Below are 19,938 nucleotides of genomic sequence, written 5' to 3' on the forward strand. Positions count from 1 at the left end.
AGCCGGTCAACAAGGGCTTACCGGGCACAATGGAAACTGCCGGCCCACACTATTCAGCCGCGCGCCACCGATGCTATCCAGCTCCCCCGGTGTGTACGTGTTCCGCCCCTGCTGAATACACTGCAGACTGAAACAAAACAAAGAACATAGGTTCCCCGGAGACAAAAGCCACCGTTCAGAAGCAGCCATCTTAGAAAGCGGACACTGTGTTTGTTTTCCACGTTATAAAAATGCACAGACACTGCTCTCTGGCCCTGCTCTTTCTTACGCCCGGGGAGTGCGGAGAAACAGAAGAGCACGGCAGCAGTCGAGGGGTTAACGCCGGTGCCAGCGTGCTGAGCTTGCGTTTGTGAAGGCGGGGAGAGGAGGAGTGGGTGGGGGGGCTGTGTTTGATTGGCTCTGGGCTGTCCTGAGAGGGTTTAAAAACGCCCAATGGAGAGAGGGGCCATGATGAGGATGAGGTAATGTTTCTTTTCTGGCGGGGTGGGGGGTGGATTCCTCTGCTTCGGGGTGAAAGCAGGGGAAACGAGGGGGAGATGGAGGAAGATAAGGTGGGGGTGCTGAGGGGGAGCGTTTGGGAGCGGGATGACAGATGTACCCCGCTAGACTCTAGCTCCTTTCACCCCCTCGGCAGGGATACTGCAGTCTAGCAGGATACATCCTCAGTCTGTGTTATGGTTATTCAGACCACTGAAATTAAATGTAACCAAACCATTCTACCAGTCTCCTCTTCCATTTCCTTCTCCTGGTTGCTTCTTGGAGGTTTAGAGTGGGGGTCTTGGCTCAGGGCCGGGAATCCCCCCTCTATTCCTGTCTCTGTGTTCCCCCCCACCAGAATGTCCACTGGCTGGGAGGGGGACAGGGCTCTCCCTGCTCTCCTCGTCTTGTTTACCAACTGCTCTCTACTTTCCCTACACTCTCTCTCTCCCTCTCTCTCTCTCTCTTTCAAGGAATATTATTTCTTTATACATAGTCACGCCATGTCCTCGGCTCTGTGCCCACTGACAGCATAACAACAACAACAGCCACAGCGAGCGCTAGGCTATATTATACACAAATAAGTTCCACTATACAGTATGAGATTGACCCACAGATTTTTTTTTGTTGTGTGTGTGTGCGCTTTTTACAGCCATCAGAGTCAATATGCATGCTTGAACTATATTGTCTAATTTATTTAGTGAAACGGAGCGCTTGTCAGATTTTAGAATATTGAGTTATTGTTCATAAGTGGTCTACTGCATTCCCAACATCATTTACATGACCGTTTGGAGTAGATCATTCATCATTCTGTCTGTCTGTACAGCTGTGTGCAGTACAGTAACCACTGTGCTTGTCTACTAAATAATGTCTTTCTGGACTTTGCATGAGTTTGTGTGTGTGTGCATGGGTTTGTGTTTGTGTGTGTGTGTGGGGGGGGGGAGTGTGGGAGAGAGAGAAATGGTGTGTGTGTGTGGGGGGGGGGGTGGGGGGGTAGGGGGGGAGTGTGGGAGAGAGAGAGATGGTGTTAGTGAGAGAGACCATATCCCGTAGGCCTCTGTTCTCTTCTGCAGAATGTTGCCTTGTAAATATTTCTCCTCCAGAATCTGTCACCACCTTGGTGTTCAGCCCTTCCCCTTTTCATCCCCACTTCTCCACCTAGCGGGAAGTGGAGCAGAGAGCGTTATCTTTACGCGGAACTCGCATCCTCCCAAAGGTGTCTCTCCCCGCGTCATTGCATGACCTCTGACCTTCCGGAGTTACGGTGTTAAACGTGCACACACATGGTGAGGATGGCCCGGAGGACCTTTTGGAGAGTCCCACCAAAAGGTGTCAGTCAGATGTGAAATGAGCATCACTCTGCTCCAAGTGTGTGACCAAATCGTTTGTCAGGAAAAAAAAAAGTAAAGTATCCCCAACCATTTGATCTCAGTTCACCTTAACTGACTAAATACTGTAAGTAATGTACTACACTGAAATGAATTGTATGCTGTTCTGTTAGTAAATGTTCATTTGTATTATATAGATTGCAATACACAACTCTGTAGCTGTTCTGGGAAATGGCCTGGCCTAACGTAACTTGCCCTGTCTCCAGGGGCATTGGGAAATCAGTGGGAGTCTGGAACTTGAAACTGAAATTGAACAGACCACCCCTGTGGTAGTAATGGGACTAACCTAGGCCTGGAGGCCATCCTGATTGGAATACTTGCCTTGACAGGCTACAGTACCTCCCTCAGCAGTCAGCATAACAAATGTTTACCAAATCCAGTCAATCCAGCGAAAACGTCCTTTCCTCCAAAAGGCCTACTCTTGTTCTTGTTTAATTGTTATTATTGAGTCAGTTTCTGCAATACTGCATTTAATATTGCACGTGTTACTACTACTGTAACATTACTATTATATATATATTATATATTATATTATATAACGAGCAATATTACTGCTCGTTGCTTCAGGAGACTGTTTTGCCACAGTAACCAGTCAGGGGCTGCGTGGGACTGGGGGACAGAACAACAGCAAAACACAGTCCCTGATTGGCCCGGTCAGAACACAGTCCCTGATTGGCCCGGTCAGAACACAGTCCCTGATTGGCCCGGTCAGAACACAGTCCCTGATTGGCCCGGTCAGAACACAGTCCCTGATTGGCCCGGTCAGAACACAGTCCCTGATTGGCCCGGTCAGAACACAGTCCCTGATTGGCCCGGTCAGAACACAGTCCCTGATTGGCACGGTCAGAACACAGTCCCTGATTGGCCCGGTCAGAACACAGTCCCTGATTGGTACGGTCAAAACGTAATTTTGAGAATAATCATTCGAGATAGGGGGGTCTAGACTGATCTGTGGAGACAAACTGAAAGCGAGCTTGGGAGATCAAGATGGTCTCACAAGGCTAGGACTAACCCACCCTGCCCACAAGGAAAGTTAAGGAAAGTACAGTCTGTGTGTGTGTGTGTGTGTGTGTGTGCGTGTGTGTGTGTGCGCGCGCGCGTGCGTGTGTGCGTGCAGTTAATCTTTAGAAATATCCACCTGATCAACGGGTTAAACATAAGACAGCAGGCAGTTCAAAATAAATACAGTACAACAGCAGGTTAATGACCTCATATCTATGGACACACAATGAGTTATTGTCTATCTAGCCTACTGTACATATACATAAACATTAAAATAGTTTGTATACTACACGGGCTGCTGTGTTTACATGCTTGATTTTACTGTGTACTATAAGTTTAAAAAAACATCTAATCATCTAAAAACATCTAATCTCAAAAGGTGCCTTCAAAGCCTTATCATTAGTAGCTTTTTAACAAGTGTGGTTCTGTTTTACTCAACTCTATTGTTGTCACTAAAGTAGACAGGCTGCCAGGCTAACTGATCAGTATTGTTTTTGATAGCCCCTCCCTCTTGTTAGTTGCTCCGGCCTGTCTGTCCTGTGAGTGGTGATTTTATGTATCGCTCTGGGGTGTGGGAGGGTCAAGGAGAATGAAGTGAGGGGTTAAAAAACCCTGTACCCCCTTTTCACTGACATGGAGTGGAATTTTATTGCTAGTCTCAGAGGCACTTTGGCTGATTCCATCAGGGAATAAAGGGGGGATATGACCTCCCCAGCCCCCCCCCACCCCGTCTCAGCCCTTGGGGTCATCGGCTGTTTTTTTGGGGGGTGTCTGGAATGTTTCTTCATTGCTGTTTTGTTATTTACAACAGGCGTCCAGTTCATCTGGCTTTTTATTCACTCTTCCACTCACTCCTCTCGCACATCGCTCCTCTTATTTAAGTCTTCCCCTCTCACCCTCCCTTCCTCCCTCTCTCTCTCTCTCCCTCTCTCTCTCTCTCTCTCTCTCCTCTCGCACATCGCTCCTCTTATTTAAGTCTTCCCCTCTCACCCTCCCTTCCTCCCTCTCTCTCTCTCTCCCTCTCTCTCTCTCTCTCTCTCTCTCTCTCTCTCCTCTCGCACATCGCTCCTCTTATTTAAGTCTTCCCCTCTCACCCTCCCTTCCTCCCTCTCTCTCTCTCTCTCTCTCTCTCTCTCTCTATCTACCCCCTCCCCTCCTCCAGCCGTGATAAGAGACTTTAGGGGACCTGTCACTCAAAGCTCATCCCATCAAGCGAACAGACTGTATGAAGGGAGCTGGACGAGGCGTTCTTGATTGGCGGCTCCCCTCCCCCTCCTCTCCCTCCCTCCTGTCACTCTATACTCTCAGCAGAGCATCTTCCTCTTCTGCTGCTCACCCTCTCACTCTGTCTCTCTCTTTCTCAGTGACATGAGCTCGTTCTGAGTCTGGCGGCTTGCACACTTGGCATGCTATTTTGCCCACGGCAGGACACATGATCCAGTGACTAGTCATTTCTGTCAGTAGTTGAGTTATTTTTATATGTTTTGGTGCATCTGTAGCCTATCCCATGCATGGCCTCACCACACAAGCCATTACCTAGGAGGCCTGACACTCCTGTCTACTGGACATTTCTGGGTCTCCTATGTGGTTGAATTATGCATTTTCAGAGATGATTGTTCATGTAATGCAGTAGATATGGATCAGGTTTGTGAGCTTAATAGGGTAATAACATACATGCAGTGCATTAGCTTTGTGTGTGTTGTGTTATCTTATATTGTGTTATCTTATATTGTATAGTGATGAGGTTATTTATCCTGTATATCTTAGCAATACTGCAAAACTGAGGCCAAGCTTATGGATCCGGAGACAGTTTTCTGTGCTTGAAGGAGTGGTATAATGAGTCTCTGTTTGAGTCTTTCAAACCAGACAATCCTCTCCTAACACAAACTCCCTACAGACAGACCAAAATCAGAAGTGTTTTATTATAGGTACTCACTGCATTACCCCCGCTGGGAGGGGGGTGGAGGAGGGGTGTGGAGGAGGGCTGTGGAGTAGGGGGGTGGAGGAGGGGGTGGAGTAGGGGGGTGGAGGAGAGGTGTGGAGGAGGGGTGTGGAGGCTTCCCCTTCCCCCCCGACACCCCCACGGCCCCCTCCTCTGGCCTCACCCTCCTGGACCCGGGTCACACAAAGCCCATAGACAGCAGATGGGGATTGATGGCCTGAAGTCCCTCAGGCCTCCACCTATCGATCCTCCCTGTCTCTACAGGCCAGCGGTGGGGGGGGGTCCGGGGGGGGGGGCTGGAGGCCGGGACAGACGAGGTGATTGACGAGGGTCCGCCGGGAGAGAGTGGAGACACTGGGTTAGTCATGGATGTCACAGCGCACACATTCTCAAAGACACACATACTGTACCTCACACACACACACACACACACACACACACACGCATGCATACAATTTACCTGATACTGGATTTGTGTGACAAGCACTAGTAATGATTGCAGTCCCTCCTGTCCTCTTTTCAAGAGGTGAGCGAAAGAGAGCTGATGTCATTTGTTTGTCACATGGAGCCTGGAACAGAAGCACTATTGTAGTTGGGAATAGTCTTACCTAACTAAACTTGTTCCTCAGCAACATAATCTTCATGTTTAGATGGCTAAAGTTTGCAAAGAACTGGAAATGGCCTTCCACCCATTTAATTTTCTCATTGGCTAAGTATATCAGTGTGTCTGTGTGCGTGTGTATGTGCGTGCGTACAGTACGTGTGAGACATCGACTACTTATCCGACCCGGCCTTTACTTACTCCCTGCCGTGACATCAAATACTTCATCTGTGTTGAAAATCTCGTGTCGCTTACTCACTCTCTGCCTGTCTGTCTATCTCTCTCTCTGCTCCGATTCCAGCAGTGTTGGCGAGTGTGTGTGTGTGTTTGTGTGCGCGCGTGTGTGTGCGCGTGTGTGTGCGTGTGTCTCCCCTTCACTCCTCACCTAGTCTGTCAGCGAGCGATCTCTATCAGACTGACCACACGACCCAATCACTCTGCTCATCCCTGGGCGGCCGCCATGCTGGGTCACACTATTTGCTGCTGACACCAGTAGGAACATTCCAGAAGATCTCCCATACTGTATAGATTCACCTCATGGAGAAATGGAGATATCAATGTCTCTTGGTCTGTTCTGTCCAATCTGGGGTTAATTAGTCATTAGTCAATGCAGTAGGATATTGTTCTGAATTAATTTGTCTTTAAATTGATCTTTGAAGGTATGAAATGATGTGTTTGAAGATGTGATGAGATAGTGTATGGTCTTCAATCATATGGTGGTGTTTACCTGTGGCATTATTCATTCATCAGGAGTGTGTTCTACTGTAGGTTCTAAGTACTCAGTATGTATTTGCTAAGCCTCTGGAATAATACTGATGTTGTTTTAGTGGGTGTACAGTATGTGTGTGTTTAGATGACAGTGATCTGTATGTGGGTGCATCTCCTCACATCATTACACCAGGTTGTTTTATGGTCTAGTCATAGTGTTGTGTTTGGTGTGATCTCAGTCGACAGTAACACCTTTGTAGGAGTGATAGAGAGCATCCGACCTGTAACGGAAAAGTTTGAGACTTGACGGCTGTTTACATTGCAGTCATTTTAAGCTAGTACTTGCTCTTTAGCAACGCACACGCATGGTCAGGCTCGTATTTTGTGGTGTGAAATTCTGTGCACCTACACATTCCAGGAATTCCAGATAGCAGACAATGATTTCACATTATTGTCTACCGTTGTGCCCTTGAGAAAGCTAGCTCATAACTCATACGTCTGGCGTTCCTGTGGAGCGCCGGCTGTGCCGCGCCACAAAATATGCGCCTGACTATATGTATGTGCTGCTAAAGAGCAAGTATACCACGGGCTTAATGACTGCAATGTAAAAGGCCTTGTCAAGTCTCAAACTTTCCTGTCTGCTTCAGGATCGATATTAAGATTTTGTTACTTGTTTTTAAGGTTTTGAATGGCCTAGCTCCTCTGTATCTAGCTAAACTCCTTCACGCCCATAGCCCGGCTAGAGCACTCGGGTCAAGCCATCAGCTGCTCCTGGATGTCCCTAAATCCAGGCTCAAAACCAGAGGTGACCGAGCTTTTGTAGTTGCTGACCCCAAGCTGTGGAATAACCTACCGCTGCATAGAACTGCCCAGACCTTGCCTTTAAGTCTCTCCTGAGAACTCACCTCTTCTCCGTGGCCTTCGTTACACGATGAGCCTAGCACCCCATTAATTTATGTATGTTTTTCCTGTTCGTCTCAACTTATGTGCTATTTATTATATTGTATTTATTGTTTTAGTGCCACTTAGCCCACTGTACAGCACGTTGGTCAACCACGGTTGTTTTTAAATGTGCTTTATAAATAAAGTTTGACTTGACTTGACTAACTGTAAGTCGGTCGCTTTGGATAAAAGCATCTGCTGAATAACTCAATTATAAAGTGACTTTTCAGTAACGGATCATACGCTCTAACCACTGGGCTACCTACCACCCAAGATGTTACTGTCGACTGAGATCACACCAAACGCAACACTACCTAAGCTCAAAGGAAGTGGACTGGTTTCCGAGGGAAGTTGTCATGTTACGGCCCATAGGGGTGCTAGCGCTGTGCTTGAGCCTGTTGCTCATTACTATTCTGCGTGTGTGTCTTTTTAGGGTCTCCCTGGCCTATAGTTAGGGCTGTATATCATCTTGGATTTCGCGATACGATACGCATCACGATACACAGGTCACGATTCGATACGTATCACAATTAAGAGGTCACGATACAATACGATACGATACGATACGTATTGCGATACACACATCATTTACTGAAAGATTTTAAGTGTTCAAGACTGAAAACTGAATGGCTCAAATGCACTATATAGATAACTCAAACTCAATGACTGGACAGAGAGCTAGCTAATAAATATTTTACATTTGATATCCATGCTTTTTAAACTGTCAACATTGTAGTATTTATGGTTTTTCAAAATGATTTATATGTATGCTTTTTTAACTTAATATTGTAGAATATGCTTTTTAAACTGGATTTAAAAATTTAAATAAAAAAATAAAAATAATTTTTTTTATTTTATTTTTATTTTTATTTTACAGCGCCCGGCTGTATCGATACTCCGGGCTGAAAGATCGATACAGTATCGCGAGACTACGTACCGCGATGCATCGTTGTATCGATACAATCCTACAGCCCTACCTATAGTGACATTTTAGTTCATACGGTACTGTACATGTGCTGTAGCTACAGTAGTTACTTAGTAGTAGTACAGTAGTAGATGTTTAATGCGCTGTTATTATGCTGTCATAATGCTCTTCTGCTGCTTAGTTGTTAATGTTGAAAAATATACCATTGTGTTCCATGTCTCCCTGCTGTGTCTCAGGTGTTGTGAGTGCAGCGCTTCCCTGTCCCACTGGTACTATGAGAAGGAGGGCCGGCTCTTCTGTAAGAAGGACTACTGGGCCAAGTTCGGTGAGCTGTGCCACGGCTGCAGCGACCCCATCAACACCGGCCTGATCATGGTAAGAGGAGCCGTCCACCAGACACACTAGACCACCGGTCTGTCCTCTCCTGATCATGCTGAGAGGAGCCGTCCACTAGACACACTAGACCGCCGGTCTGTCCTCACCGGTCTGTCCTCACCTCCCAATCTCCTCGCTCATAGATGGAACTATACTGTTACACCGTCCGATACAGTTTCCTCAACAACAACACATGCAAACACACACGCGCACGCACACACACGTGCACACACGCGCACACACACACACACGCACACACGCACACACACGTGCACACATGCGCGCGCACACACACACACACACACGCACACACACACACACACACACACACACACAGACACAGACACAGACACACAGACACACACAGTGATACGGCTCTTTCATTTGACTAGACCTGTACTTGAACCCTAATGCATGCTATGACTTGGTCAGGTTAGTTCACAGATGACTGTTGTAGTGTAAGGCTCTTCTCAGTGTTAACACAAGGAACACGAGAGTAGGTGAGGTGCTGCGGTTGGTTAGGGATGAACATGAGACTGATGTTCTTCTGATAAGAGTATTCAGTGATGTGGATTAGAAGGACTGGTGAAAGTGCTTGTCTATTTGTTGATTAGGAGGTCTCTTCTTTGAAAGCACCTGGGGATTTGCTATAGTATGATACAGTATAGCCTCTAGTCTATGTTATAAAGCTTGCTTGCTTGAGGGAGAAATTACAAGAGGACTTCTCATCCTTTACTTTTCATTGGTTATTATCATACACCTGTAGCCTCCTGTAGCCTCCTGTCTCCTTCGGTAAGGTAAAATAAGAATTTTCATTAGCAACTGGGGATGTAATATCTGTCCTAGGAGAGCATGCAAACATGTCAGGCTCACTACGGAAATACGCTCCTATTTGCTTTACATAAAGATCCAAGATACAAATGTGAGTCTAGCCCACAATACATGCTCATTGAAGTAACATTTCCATTTACTGAGTATCCTCTCACACTGTGAAATGTCGTTCCGGACCATTTGAAGTAGGATTTAGCCCACATTCTCCCACATTGGAAGGTATTCAGGAAGTGTGAAAAATTGCAGTGGCTTTACAGTATGTACAGTATCTTCATGGTGTGTGTGTGTGTGTGTATGGCTTCAGGGTAGGCAGGTAGAAGTAGATATGAATGGAAATAGGACCTTTTCTATAGCAAATCAGCCTAGACAGTAATACTGTAGGAACAGATAGACCAGCTTTGCATTGAATTTTTCACAGAAAGAACATATATTCACAGCTGAACTACGATATCTGGGTTAACCTATTTTCCCCTGGCGCCACATACAAGGACTTGCTCCATATCTCGTTTTCTGTGTCATATCTCCTCTTGACAATGTCTGTGATAACAAGCTGGTTGTAATCGTGTATTAAGCTTAATTGTTTTGGGCTTTGGTTTCAAATATGGGCAAGCTGAGCACAAAGATAACAGTTGTTAACAGTTGTAGACAACAATGAAGGTTTAGTGCTGCTATTGGTTATCAGTGTATTCTTTCATCATTGAATGAAAGTAAAGGTGATATTTAATCATAAAGTTGTGCTCGCACTGACTGTTAATATGAAGCCCCTCCTTACTATCAACTATTCTTCTCTCTGTGAGAAGAAATGCCACTTCCCCTCTTTGACCTCCAGCTCTGAAAAGAGCTCATCATCAGAGATAAATGACCCTTCCCTTTTCATCATCAGAGATAAATTACCCTTCCCTTTTCTTTGTCCCTCACACCTTTATTGTTTGTCTTTGCCCTTTTCACTGTTGACCTTGACCTGACCTCTGAGAATGGACCAATCCCACCGTCCCCTTACATCACATAGGGGGCTTCTGTTGGCAATAAGTAACCACCGATCAAGCAACATTGTACAGCATTGTACAGCACTCTAACCATGTCTGCCTGTGGAGGAATCTGACCTTGAAGAGATGGATAGACCAAGCACACACACACACACATACTATAAATATCTGTTTTGCTTGTGAGGCCTCTCATAGTTTGCAGCCAGCAATCTCTGAAAGAGCATGTGTCACTCTGCGCTTCTCTGACAGGATGTCCACATGCCTGTGTCCTACAGATAACACGTGTGTGTGTGTGTGTGTGTGTGCGTGCGTGCGTGCGTGCGTGCGTGCGTGTCATTCACGTTTTGCCCACAGCCATCTCTCCACAGCGCAATCCCAGTAAAGAACCAGTCAGGTCAGAGAAGTCTACAGTGAATTATCCCGATGGACGGTCAGGACAGTCATGTTACAAAGTGGGTCTTCAGATGAAGGTCACGCCCGCCCCCCCCGTCTCCTTTCTTCGTGCCCACTGCCGCCGCCGCACACAAACACCCAGTGCCAGCAAGGCAGACGGCATTTCACCGACCTACGAAAGCGACCGACCGCATGAGGGTGATGCAGCATGGGTGTGACTCACAGTCTGCGGACTGGATTGATTAGGTGGGAAAGGCTGAGCAGCATGAATAGAGAGGAAACACAGAGCTTTCTCCTGACCTTCGCCAGTGACTGTTTTCACCAATAAGAGCTCTCTGCTATGATGTTCAGAAGTGACCGACGGAACGGTGAAGGTGTTGGGATGTTGTTTGGTCGGTGGAAACGGTGGGTACGGGATGAGCGTGGTGTTTGGTCGCTGGAAACGGTGGGTACGGGATGAGCGTGGTGTTTGGTCGGTGGAAACGGTGGGTACGGGATGAGCATTGGCGCGTGTGCTTTCACACCCCCTTTTGTAGAATGGTCGTCATGTCGTACTCGGCTCTGGTGGGCTCACACAGACAAAAACACAGACCAGGGGCTTCACCTCTCCTATGATTCTTCTGCTCCGTCCTCAGCGTCCCTCTTTCCCTCCCCCTCCCCCCCCTCCCCCCCCGCGTGATGTGCATGTCCAGCCCAGAGTAGCTGAGAGGCTCATAGCGAGGGCTAGTGATCTACTGTGTTACTCCTGCTAACGCTGATTTATGAGCTGAACCCTGAGCCAACGGCACTAATTGAATCATCTTTCCTCCCTGCTGACTGCTGACTCTTAAAGAACCCCACTCACTCACTCTTTTCTTTTTTTCCCTTTTCTTAAGTTTATACTTCAGAAACTACCGTAGCCATTTTGGAAACGCCAAAGGCGAAAGACCCTCCAGAGGTTGATTCTGGGAAACTGCCATATTTTGAAGATTCACGCTGACTGGAATGAGCAGAAGGCGTTTCTCTCGTTCAAAAAGTCCCAGTTTAGCAACATCTTATCACTCCCACTGGTGTGACACACGACATCTGACTCTGGGTGGTTGTGGGGGCTGCTTATGTAGGCTACTGTAAACATCTGATGATTGTGTCTTGAGTTGCTAGGCTAATATAAACCTGGAATTAGTGTTGGGAAAGAGGCAGAATTAATGTAAGGTTTATGTTAGGTTTATGTTGTATTGTCATAAAGTGCTTTAAGAAAGTTTGAGTTTATTTGTGAAGTTTATGACTACAGCGACTTCGCCTCTCCCACATACACTATTGCATTGTACTACTAGTGGCAGGAAATGGGAGGTGGCCTAAATAGACATGGGACTAGGTGAATCTACCTTGTACCTGTATACCTTACTGATCTGTCTGATCTTGTTCTCGGTCTGACCATGCAGCAAGGTTTTCCTCTTTAAAGCAAGAACACAGGATGAACACGATGCAGAACCAAAATGCGTGAACATTAAACTAAGGGTGTTGTAAAGGTGAAAGTTCTCAATCAGAACTCTATTTGTCTTGTAATGTCTTGTGAAACACTGTTGCCCTACAGCATACAACTCCATTCTACATTTTTGAAAGCAATATTACTTCTGGGTTTACTAGGGAAATTTTACTTTCAGATTCAGCATGACCGTGGGGGAAGTGGCCTGTTGTTGCGGTCCTTCCTTTGGTAGAAACCACTGTGATGCAAGTATTTGTGTTTTTCTTTAGAAAAGTGTAAACCCCATGGCATGATGGGAGTGTTTTTTCAGTGGCTTGTCCTTGTTGGCATCTGAAGGCAGACACTTTTGAACGTGGAGCAGAGAACATCCTGAGCACATTGCCTGAACATGACCCGCCCAGAAGATGCTCTGAAATGGCTCCTTGTTACATTGTCACGCCTCCAGCCCTTTCAGGCAGAGAGAGTAAGTAAGATCAGGTGAAAATGAAATTGAGCCAAAAACAAATGTTTCTGCTGGAAGATCTTCCTAGGGTAGCAGGGTTTTCGCTGCTCTAACCATTTAATTCTTGAAACTGTCTGGTTCAATTGTTGGAAACATGCCATTGATTGAACCAGTTAGGACGCTTATACTTTACTGATGGTCGTATCGAGCTATTAAAACCGCCTGTTCAGATTAAGCCGGTAGCACAGCCCTCTGCTCTCGCTGCCTGGTCGGTTCACAGCTAGCCGCACTGATTGCCCACTCCCTTATTAGACTGTGTGGTTATCTGTCTGGTTATCTGTGTGGTTCTGGCCGCCTGGTTAACATGCAGCTGTCTGGTTATCTGTCTGGTTATCTGTCTGGTTATCTGCCTGGTTATCTGTCTGGTTATCTGTCTGGTTATCTGTCTGGTTATCTGTCTGGTTATCTGTCTGATTCTGGCCGCCTGGTTAACATGCAGCTGTCTGGTTATCTGTCTGGTTATCTGTCTGGTTATCTGTCTGGTTATCTGTCTGGTTCTGGCCGCCTGGTTAACATGCAGCTGCTGTGTCTCCCATCTCCGCTGGCCCAGCTCCATGCTGGCTTGCTCACGCTCATGTGCTAGAGGGTTTTTGAGGCCCAGCAGGCAGTGCCATGGACGCCCCTGCCTGACTCTATGAATATCTGCTGAGTCAGATGGCCCCTGGCAGCAGCTGGTATGGGAGAGAAGGTGGGAGAGAACGAGGGATGAAAGGAGAGAGGGAAAGAGGTTGGTAGGGGGAGGGGGGGGATAAAGAGACGACAGCCGGAAGGCATTGATTAAGATCTCTGTCAGTGTCCACACGGCCCACGGATGCTGCTTTCCCAGAGGTACACATTTACACGCAGACGCTCGCACCACGCCTTGGAGATTCACAATGACCTCTGGGTAATCCCATTAGACACTATAATGTGATTTGGCGTGGTGTGTTTATATGTTGCTGTTTCTAAAGCGCTGCATACCATTTTACATTAAGAGGGCTGACAGTCTAAGCTAGAATGTTGATATTGTTGTTATTAGTAGAGGTAGACATTTTCGTACCCTGGTTTGGTTAGGTTGAGGTTAGTCATTGCCTCCTAAAACCGCCGTTCACATGACACGCTTGCGTGAGAGCTTGGCTTGTTCCCTTTTTTCACATTTCATAGCATTGAATGCGAGTCCCTTGTCAGCCCAGTCTGCACCTCGCAGAGGGCCTGGGGTTGTGGGGTAAAGAGGGGGATGGGGAAATTAGAGAAGAGAGGGAGGAGCAGGACATGGGGGGTATTTCTGCAAGACACCAGAGACGCTGTCAGCAGGCATATGGGTGGGCTTGGCCAAGCAGGAAACGATGAGGTCATAGAAAGAGAGGGAGCTGTTAGAGCGAGAGAGCGAGCGAGGGCGGGGAGGGGAAAGAAGAGCAGTGACATCGTTTCAGAGATGAGCTCAGCGGCAAAGGCGTGGGCAGTTCCTCTCTCTCCTCCCTCTTTCTCTCTTTCTCCTCCTCCCTCTCTTGTCTCTTGTTTGGCTACTGCTGCTGTTTTGTTTTGACAGCGGTGTAGAATGAACTAGCCCTGGTAGAGAGCAGCAGGGTTGCTGTCATGGTGGGTGACGTGTTTTTCTGGGGCTTCTGCTGTCTCAAGCTGTGGAAAAAGGACAAGAAGGTAAGATGGCTCTCTTCCGCCTGCAGGTGAAGAGTTAAAGGGTCCGCTTGTTAGCCGGCCGGCACAGACAGACGAGTCAGCAGACAGGAAGACTTCTGTGTTTTGATGAGTGGGATGGCCTGCTGCTGTATGTCTCTCCACCTCTCTCTTTCTCTTATATTGCTTTATAAATGTGTAGCATTAGTATCACAGTAATATCATCTGCAGTATGTTGTATTGAAAATGTTGTATGTGTTGAGGTGGCAGGCAAGATGCCTGATCTAGATATGACTGTTTTTTTTTTTTTTGCCTTTACATTTTTAATTTCATGAAAGAATTATGAGCTGGGCACGTGTGTGGCAGCCTATTTTTAGAGTGGGTCCTGCCCTAAGTAAAGTATGACTTGAGAAAATAGGGTTTGTCAAATATGGATGGCTATCCCTAACATGATTGGGGCACTGTAGTCTAACACAGTTGACACAGATAAGAGTAGCTTCTCTGTCTCCACCGGATGCCAACCCCACCAGTGGAAGCCCTCATTGACGAAACATGAGGAATCATGCTGAATCTATTAGCAACAGTGCTAACGCTAGGGCCTCGTCGTACTGTAAGTGGCAGAGGGGGGTTTTCCATTGAACAATCGTCAATATGACCCACTGTTAGGGGCTTGCTCTCTCTGCCTCCCGCTTGAATGGTAATTTGTGAGTCAGTCATACAGTGAAGGAGACCCTGCCAAAGAGGAGATAGCTTGGCAGAAAGAGACAACATTTGTAATTGGAATCAGGATGATCTCCTCCACTCAACACTCTCGAGACTATTTGGTTCAGAGACCTTGAAAAGCCAAAGGATTTCAGGCTGTTGGACCCATTAAGCGTTATCTCCCAGAGAGATTTTTGTTGTTGATATGCCCTAAAAAATCACACAAACTTCACACTTACTACTCTCTCAGGTAGATCAGGTCTGAAGTAGGATGTTCAACGAACGATGTTGCCCAATCATGTTGCCCAATCATGTTTCTTAAGCTCGCCGCGCAGGCTTGCATTTATAGGGCTAGTGTAGTAGAGCAAGTTAGGTGTAGCCAGATCAAATAGGAGGAAGTTTCCATATGGGTCAAACCAACAGCTTGGCCTAATCAGATCCTGATTTCCCATAAGCTGAATTCCTGTTAGGACAGATTGTCATCACATCAAGGTGTTGGCTACACTGCACATCTCTCCCAGGGTGAGTGAAGCCAGGGATCCGTTGAGTGTTTACATGGAGCTAGGTGACATCAGGGGTCATCAGTGTGTAGTGTTTACAGTCCGCCCAGGACTTATATACAGTATTTATACACACACACACAAACACAAACACACGTCCATATTACTGCAAGGGTATGCGTGATATATCAGCAATAAATTCAACTGTCCGGTAATGCATTCATAGTCAATTCAGGTTACTAAAATAGTATTTTAACAACATGAACCTCATACTGTAGATGTGAAGCCTGTGCACTTGAAACTGCCAGATGTTTGGCCAACTAGTAACTGCCAGAAGTTCAGATCTAACTTCTCCCCAATGGCACAGTAGGTTAAGGGAAACTTGTGACACTTCAGAAAGTCATAAATTCCCCTAATTGGTCCAAGAGGGGTCATCCACATTCCACACTTCCCCTTAAAACACACACACATTCTGACATACAACTAAACAGATTAACCCCTTGACTAATCTCAGCAATGTAGTTAGGGTCAGGAAAAACTGAAACATTGTTGACACATACACATTGACTTTTTTCCACAACCAACTTCACAATTTATTTTCATGCGTTAAAACATTTGCATGTAGAGTATCACTTGCACTTGAGAGAGGAGCTTCGTGAGAGGAGCTTCACGGAAATACAATTTCTTGAAATTAGGTTACAGACCAGGTTACAGACCAGCCTGTTTTACATTGCAGAGTAGGAGGGGAAATAGGAAGGTGACGGGTCTTTGATAATTCCGTCTTTATCAGAACACAACAAGAAACCAGCAGGATGTGTTCATCTACACAGACCCTCTCTAACTGTGCACTATTCTTATAATACATATTTAATGAAAGTACTTGTTGTTTATAGTAATATATCTAATACTGTACAGTATGTTTTATGGTACAATGAGTCCTAGACTATGATTAGTAGCCGGTAGATAACCTTATGTTCTTAGGCAAGTTCTCCTTCATATTCTCAGAAGGCGTGTCCCTCCACCTCTCTATCAAAATGCCCTGGTGATTCCTGTGTTAATTATAGGACCACGCTAAACACGTGACCGTTCCTGGTTGACCATGGTTACAGACAGACATGCTGTTGGCCAGATGCTTCACCATGGCAACCTGTCCCAGATCCTCCTGGGTAGTACTGTCCCCCACCACACACACACACACACACACACACACACACACATACTCAGTCATTTCCTGGGAAACTCACAATTGGGTTTGTTGTGTGGCACATGTACTTCTGCATGTGCTTCTGTATCATTCTTAAGGAACATCTTACCATCTTTCCACACAGTGTTAAGTCAGGTGGTCTGATGCCACTTTACAAAACTCAGTGACACAAAAAAATGTGCAAAAATCTCAATATGCAAAATGGTCAATGGGATTTCCTGTCTTGATGGATATATAGACCTCTGTTGCTGTTCTTTCTCTCTGTCTCTACCTCTCTCACTCCACCTCTCTCTCTCTTTCCTCCCTCTCCCTCTCTCTCTACCTCTCCATCTATCTCTCTTTCCTCCCCCTTTCTCTCTCTCTACCTCTCTCACTCTATCACTCTTTCCTTCATCTCTCTTTCTACCTCTCACTCCATCTATCTCTCTTTCCTCCCTCTCTCTCTCTCTCTCCCTTTCTCTCTCACCTCATCTCTCTCTCTCTCTGCCCTGCCCTTGAGGCCCTTTGAAGTGGAAGTCTTTCCTTATGCGTACAGCAGCAGCTGGTCGTTGTCAGTTGTGGTCGGTGTGAAGCGCATGTACAATGTGTGTGTGTGTGTGTGTTTGCGGGGTGTGTGTGTGTGTGGGGGGGTCGGCAAATGGCAGTCACAGTGTCGGAGAATATTGGCGTCACACTGTTTTTTCCCCTACGTTCAGCTGTTCTTCCTCCCCTCTCTGTGGTCGCTCACACCTTAGAGGTCCCCCACACACACACACATACACTCAACTGCCACACACACACACTGGGCCATGTTTTACATACCTTTATCTGGGCACACACACTTTACAGCACTTTTGTTTGTTTCTGTGGAAACCATTACGTCGTTAGATTGAAACGGCCCGTGTTTCTCCATCTGCATCTAATCTGAGAGGAGTCATCGCCGCCGTTACCTTTTCTCATGGTCTCCGTCTTTGGATGGAAGCCAGCCAAACCCTCCAGAAACCCTCAGACGCCACTCGAGTGCGTCTGTGACTATGTCTTGTTGACCCCCCCTCTACTTTGATGCGGTGTTTTTTAGTTTGGGACTGCCATGAAGATGTCAGCCACTAATCACTGTTTACAGCTCAGTTTATGATCCTCATTCAAAAGGAGGGTAAGTCAGCAACAAGAGTTGTGGCTGTTTCTGCTCATGTCTTTGTTTCAGATAGAGACCAATTATATTATCAGCTCTCCCTGTCTTTCTCTTTCTCTATACTCTCTCTCTCTCTCTGCTGTGTTGTCATAATGAGCAGTGAGAGGCTGGCTGGTACAGATGAGATGAATACCGATCAGGAAGTCAAACCTCTCCTCCTCGCTCTCCTTCTCTTCAGCATTCTACTTTACTCTCTCTTTCTCTTGTACTCTTTTTCTCTCTCTCTTCCTTCCTCACTCTACTCACAAACACATGTCTGAAAGTCTACCCCCTCTGTCTCCCTCCCTCTCTCTCCCTCTCTTTCTCCCTCTCTCTCTCTCTTTCTCCCTCTCTCCCTCTCTCTGTCTGGTTGAGTGCTTGGCTGCGTGATTAGATGCCCAGATGGAAAGTTTTCGATCGAGCTCTCTCCGAATGGCTGGAAGGATCTGCTCAAATGAATTATGTTTTAATTGATTAATTAGTAAGAATGTTCAACTGACTTCCCCCGATTTGCCCGAGGGTGCGTTCAGCGGTTGCCATGGTAACGCTCCCTAGAGGGTATGGCAGAGAGAAGGATGTGGACAATTGATTTTATTGATTGCTCAATTTCTTTTTCTTTTTTTTCCTCTTATTCCTTTGGACCTTGTTTTATCAGTCTCATCGACCAGTTAAAAGCATCGTGGCACTCTAAAAGATCTACAACTTTTTGCGATCTCCATCAGACCACAGGAATCAACGATTTTGAAAAGGACACAGCTGTCGAAATACTAGGGTTCTCCAAAGACCTTCCAGGAAATTGCTCAAAAATTTCCCCCTGCTTAAAGTTTTCGATATGTTCTTCCTTAGAGCTATTATCTAAAACCATAAAAACGGTGTGTCTATGTGTTTCTAAACTTTTATTTTCATGAATTCTGTAAGGATATCCCCACGTTAAATATAGTTTCTCTTTTTCCCCCTTCATAGATCATTCTTTGTTCACTATTAAGCCCCTTTAAACCTCACACCCCTCCAGATTAGAATTAGAATTACAGATCATTGCAGTTCTGAGTGCCTGGCCACGCCCACTCCAAATCCCCCTGCTGCTCTGAGCGAATAAGAGAGCAAGACGAGCCACTTAGGATGGTGAGATGCTGGAGGATTCAACCAGGAGGTCTTCAGTCTCTGGCCTTGAAGGGCCCCTATGCTGCAGTAGGTCACCGGGTTCATGTTTAAACAAAGCCCCCTTAAGCAGCAATGAGGGTTGTTTGTGTCTGAAGCCGCAGTTCACCCCGGGGGGACTTCATGTATAGACCAGTTCCCAGTAGACCGTGTGGTTGTTAGTTAAATTAAATCTATCCATCAATCAGCAGTTTGTTCCACACTGAAACAAGTTTAAGAAAAAAAATGGCTAGAGACTTTACGAAGTACTGTAGTAGCGTTGCGAACATACATTTTGAGCCAATAGTGAGTCAATGTAAAGAGCATCTGAGTGCAGTGGGCTGTCCATTAATTTGTTGCACAGATCTTGATCTTGATCTTGTTGGCATCAATTTAGCGGTGTTCTCCACCAGTATCAACAGCCGCAGGCCTGGCAGTTCTCTAATGTGCTCATATCCTGCTCTGTTTTGGGCCATAATTCAGTTTAGCCCTCTGCTGCCAACGACTCAGATGAGCTTCAGAAAGCCCAGAGCCAAGATCCCTGCTCCTGTATCCGCCAAGCCAGTCTGCTGGAGATTGAATTGCCTTCGCTGACCAGCTCTTGCCCCGAACTTAGTCCTAGTTCTAAAATAGGTCTGTTGTTGTCTACTACACAGAAGTTGAGTGCTACCAGTATGTTTATTTGTAGGTGGTTTTGTGTGTACCATTTTCCGTGTTTGCTGTGTTTTGTCCTCTTGGACAGGTGGCCAATAGAAAGGAAGAATCTACCCGTGTTTACCAAACAGTGAAGGTTGAATAGTAGAATAGGCCTTGTTTCCCTGACCTTTAACCCTGCCTCTCCTGCCTACGTTTCCCAGGTCGCAGGGGAACAGAAGTACCACCCAGAATGCTTCACCTGTCTCAACTGCAGAGCCTTCATTGGTGACGGGGACACGTACGCACTGGTGGAGAGATCCAAACTCTACTGGTGAGCACTGGGAGAAATGCAACACTAACTTTATTGAATAAATAGTGAGCTTATATTATGTACATTTTCCTCATGGATAATATGAGGCAGCTTCAGAAGATAAAAGCATAGGTTACTGAAGCTCTAA

The 19,938-nt window shown here is 46.3% G+C and overlaps 1 protein-coding gene across 1 annotated transcript in view; it reads left to right on the top strand.

The window, feature by feature from the left end:
• Positions 1–19,938, top strand: part of limk1a (LIM domain kinase 1a) — a gene marked incomplete at both ends in the record, with an annotated part of 43,570 nt that overhangs the window by 14,593 nt on the left and 9,039 nt on the right. Inside the window, 2 exons of the mRNA XM_084440649.1 lie at positions 8,222–8,360; positions 19,702–19,811. Coding sequence (XP_084296775.1) covers positions 8,222–8,360; positions 19,702–19,811 — 249 coding nt within the window. The remainder of the gene's footprint in view (positions 1–8,221; positions 8,361–19,701; positions 19,812–19,938) is intronic.

This window comes from Borostomias antarcticus (assembly GCF_949987555.1).
Source record: "Borostomias antarcticus genome assembly, chromosome: 1".
NCBI classification, from domain to species: Eukaryota; Metazoa; Chordata; class Actinopteri; order Stomiiformes; family Stomiidae; genus Borostomias; species Borostomias antarcticus.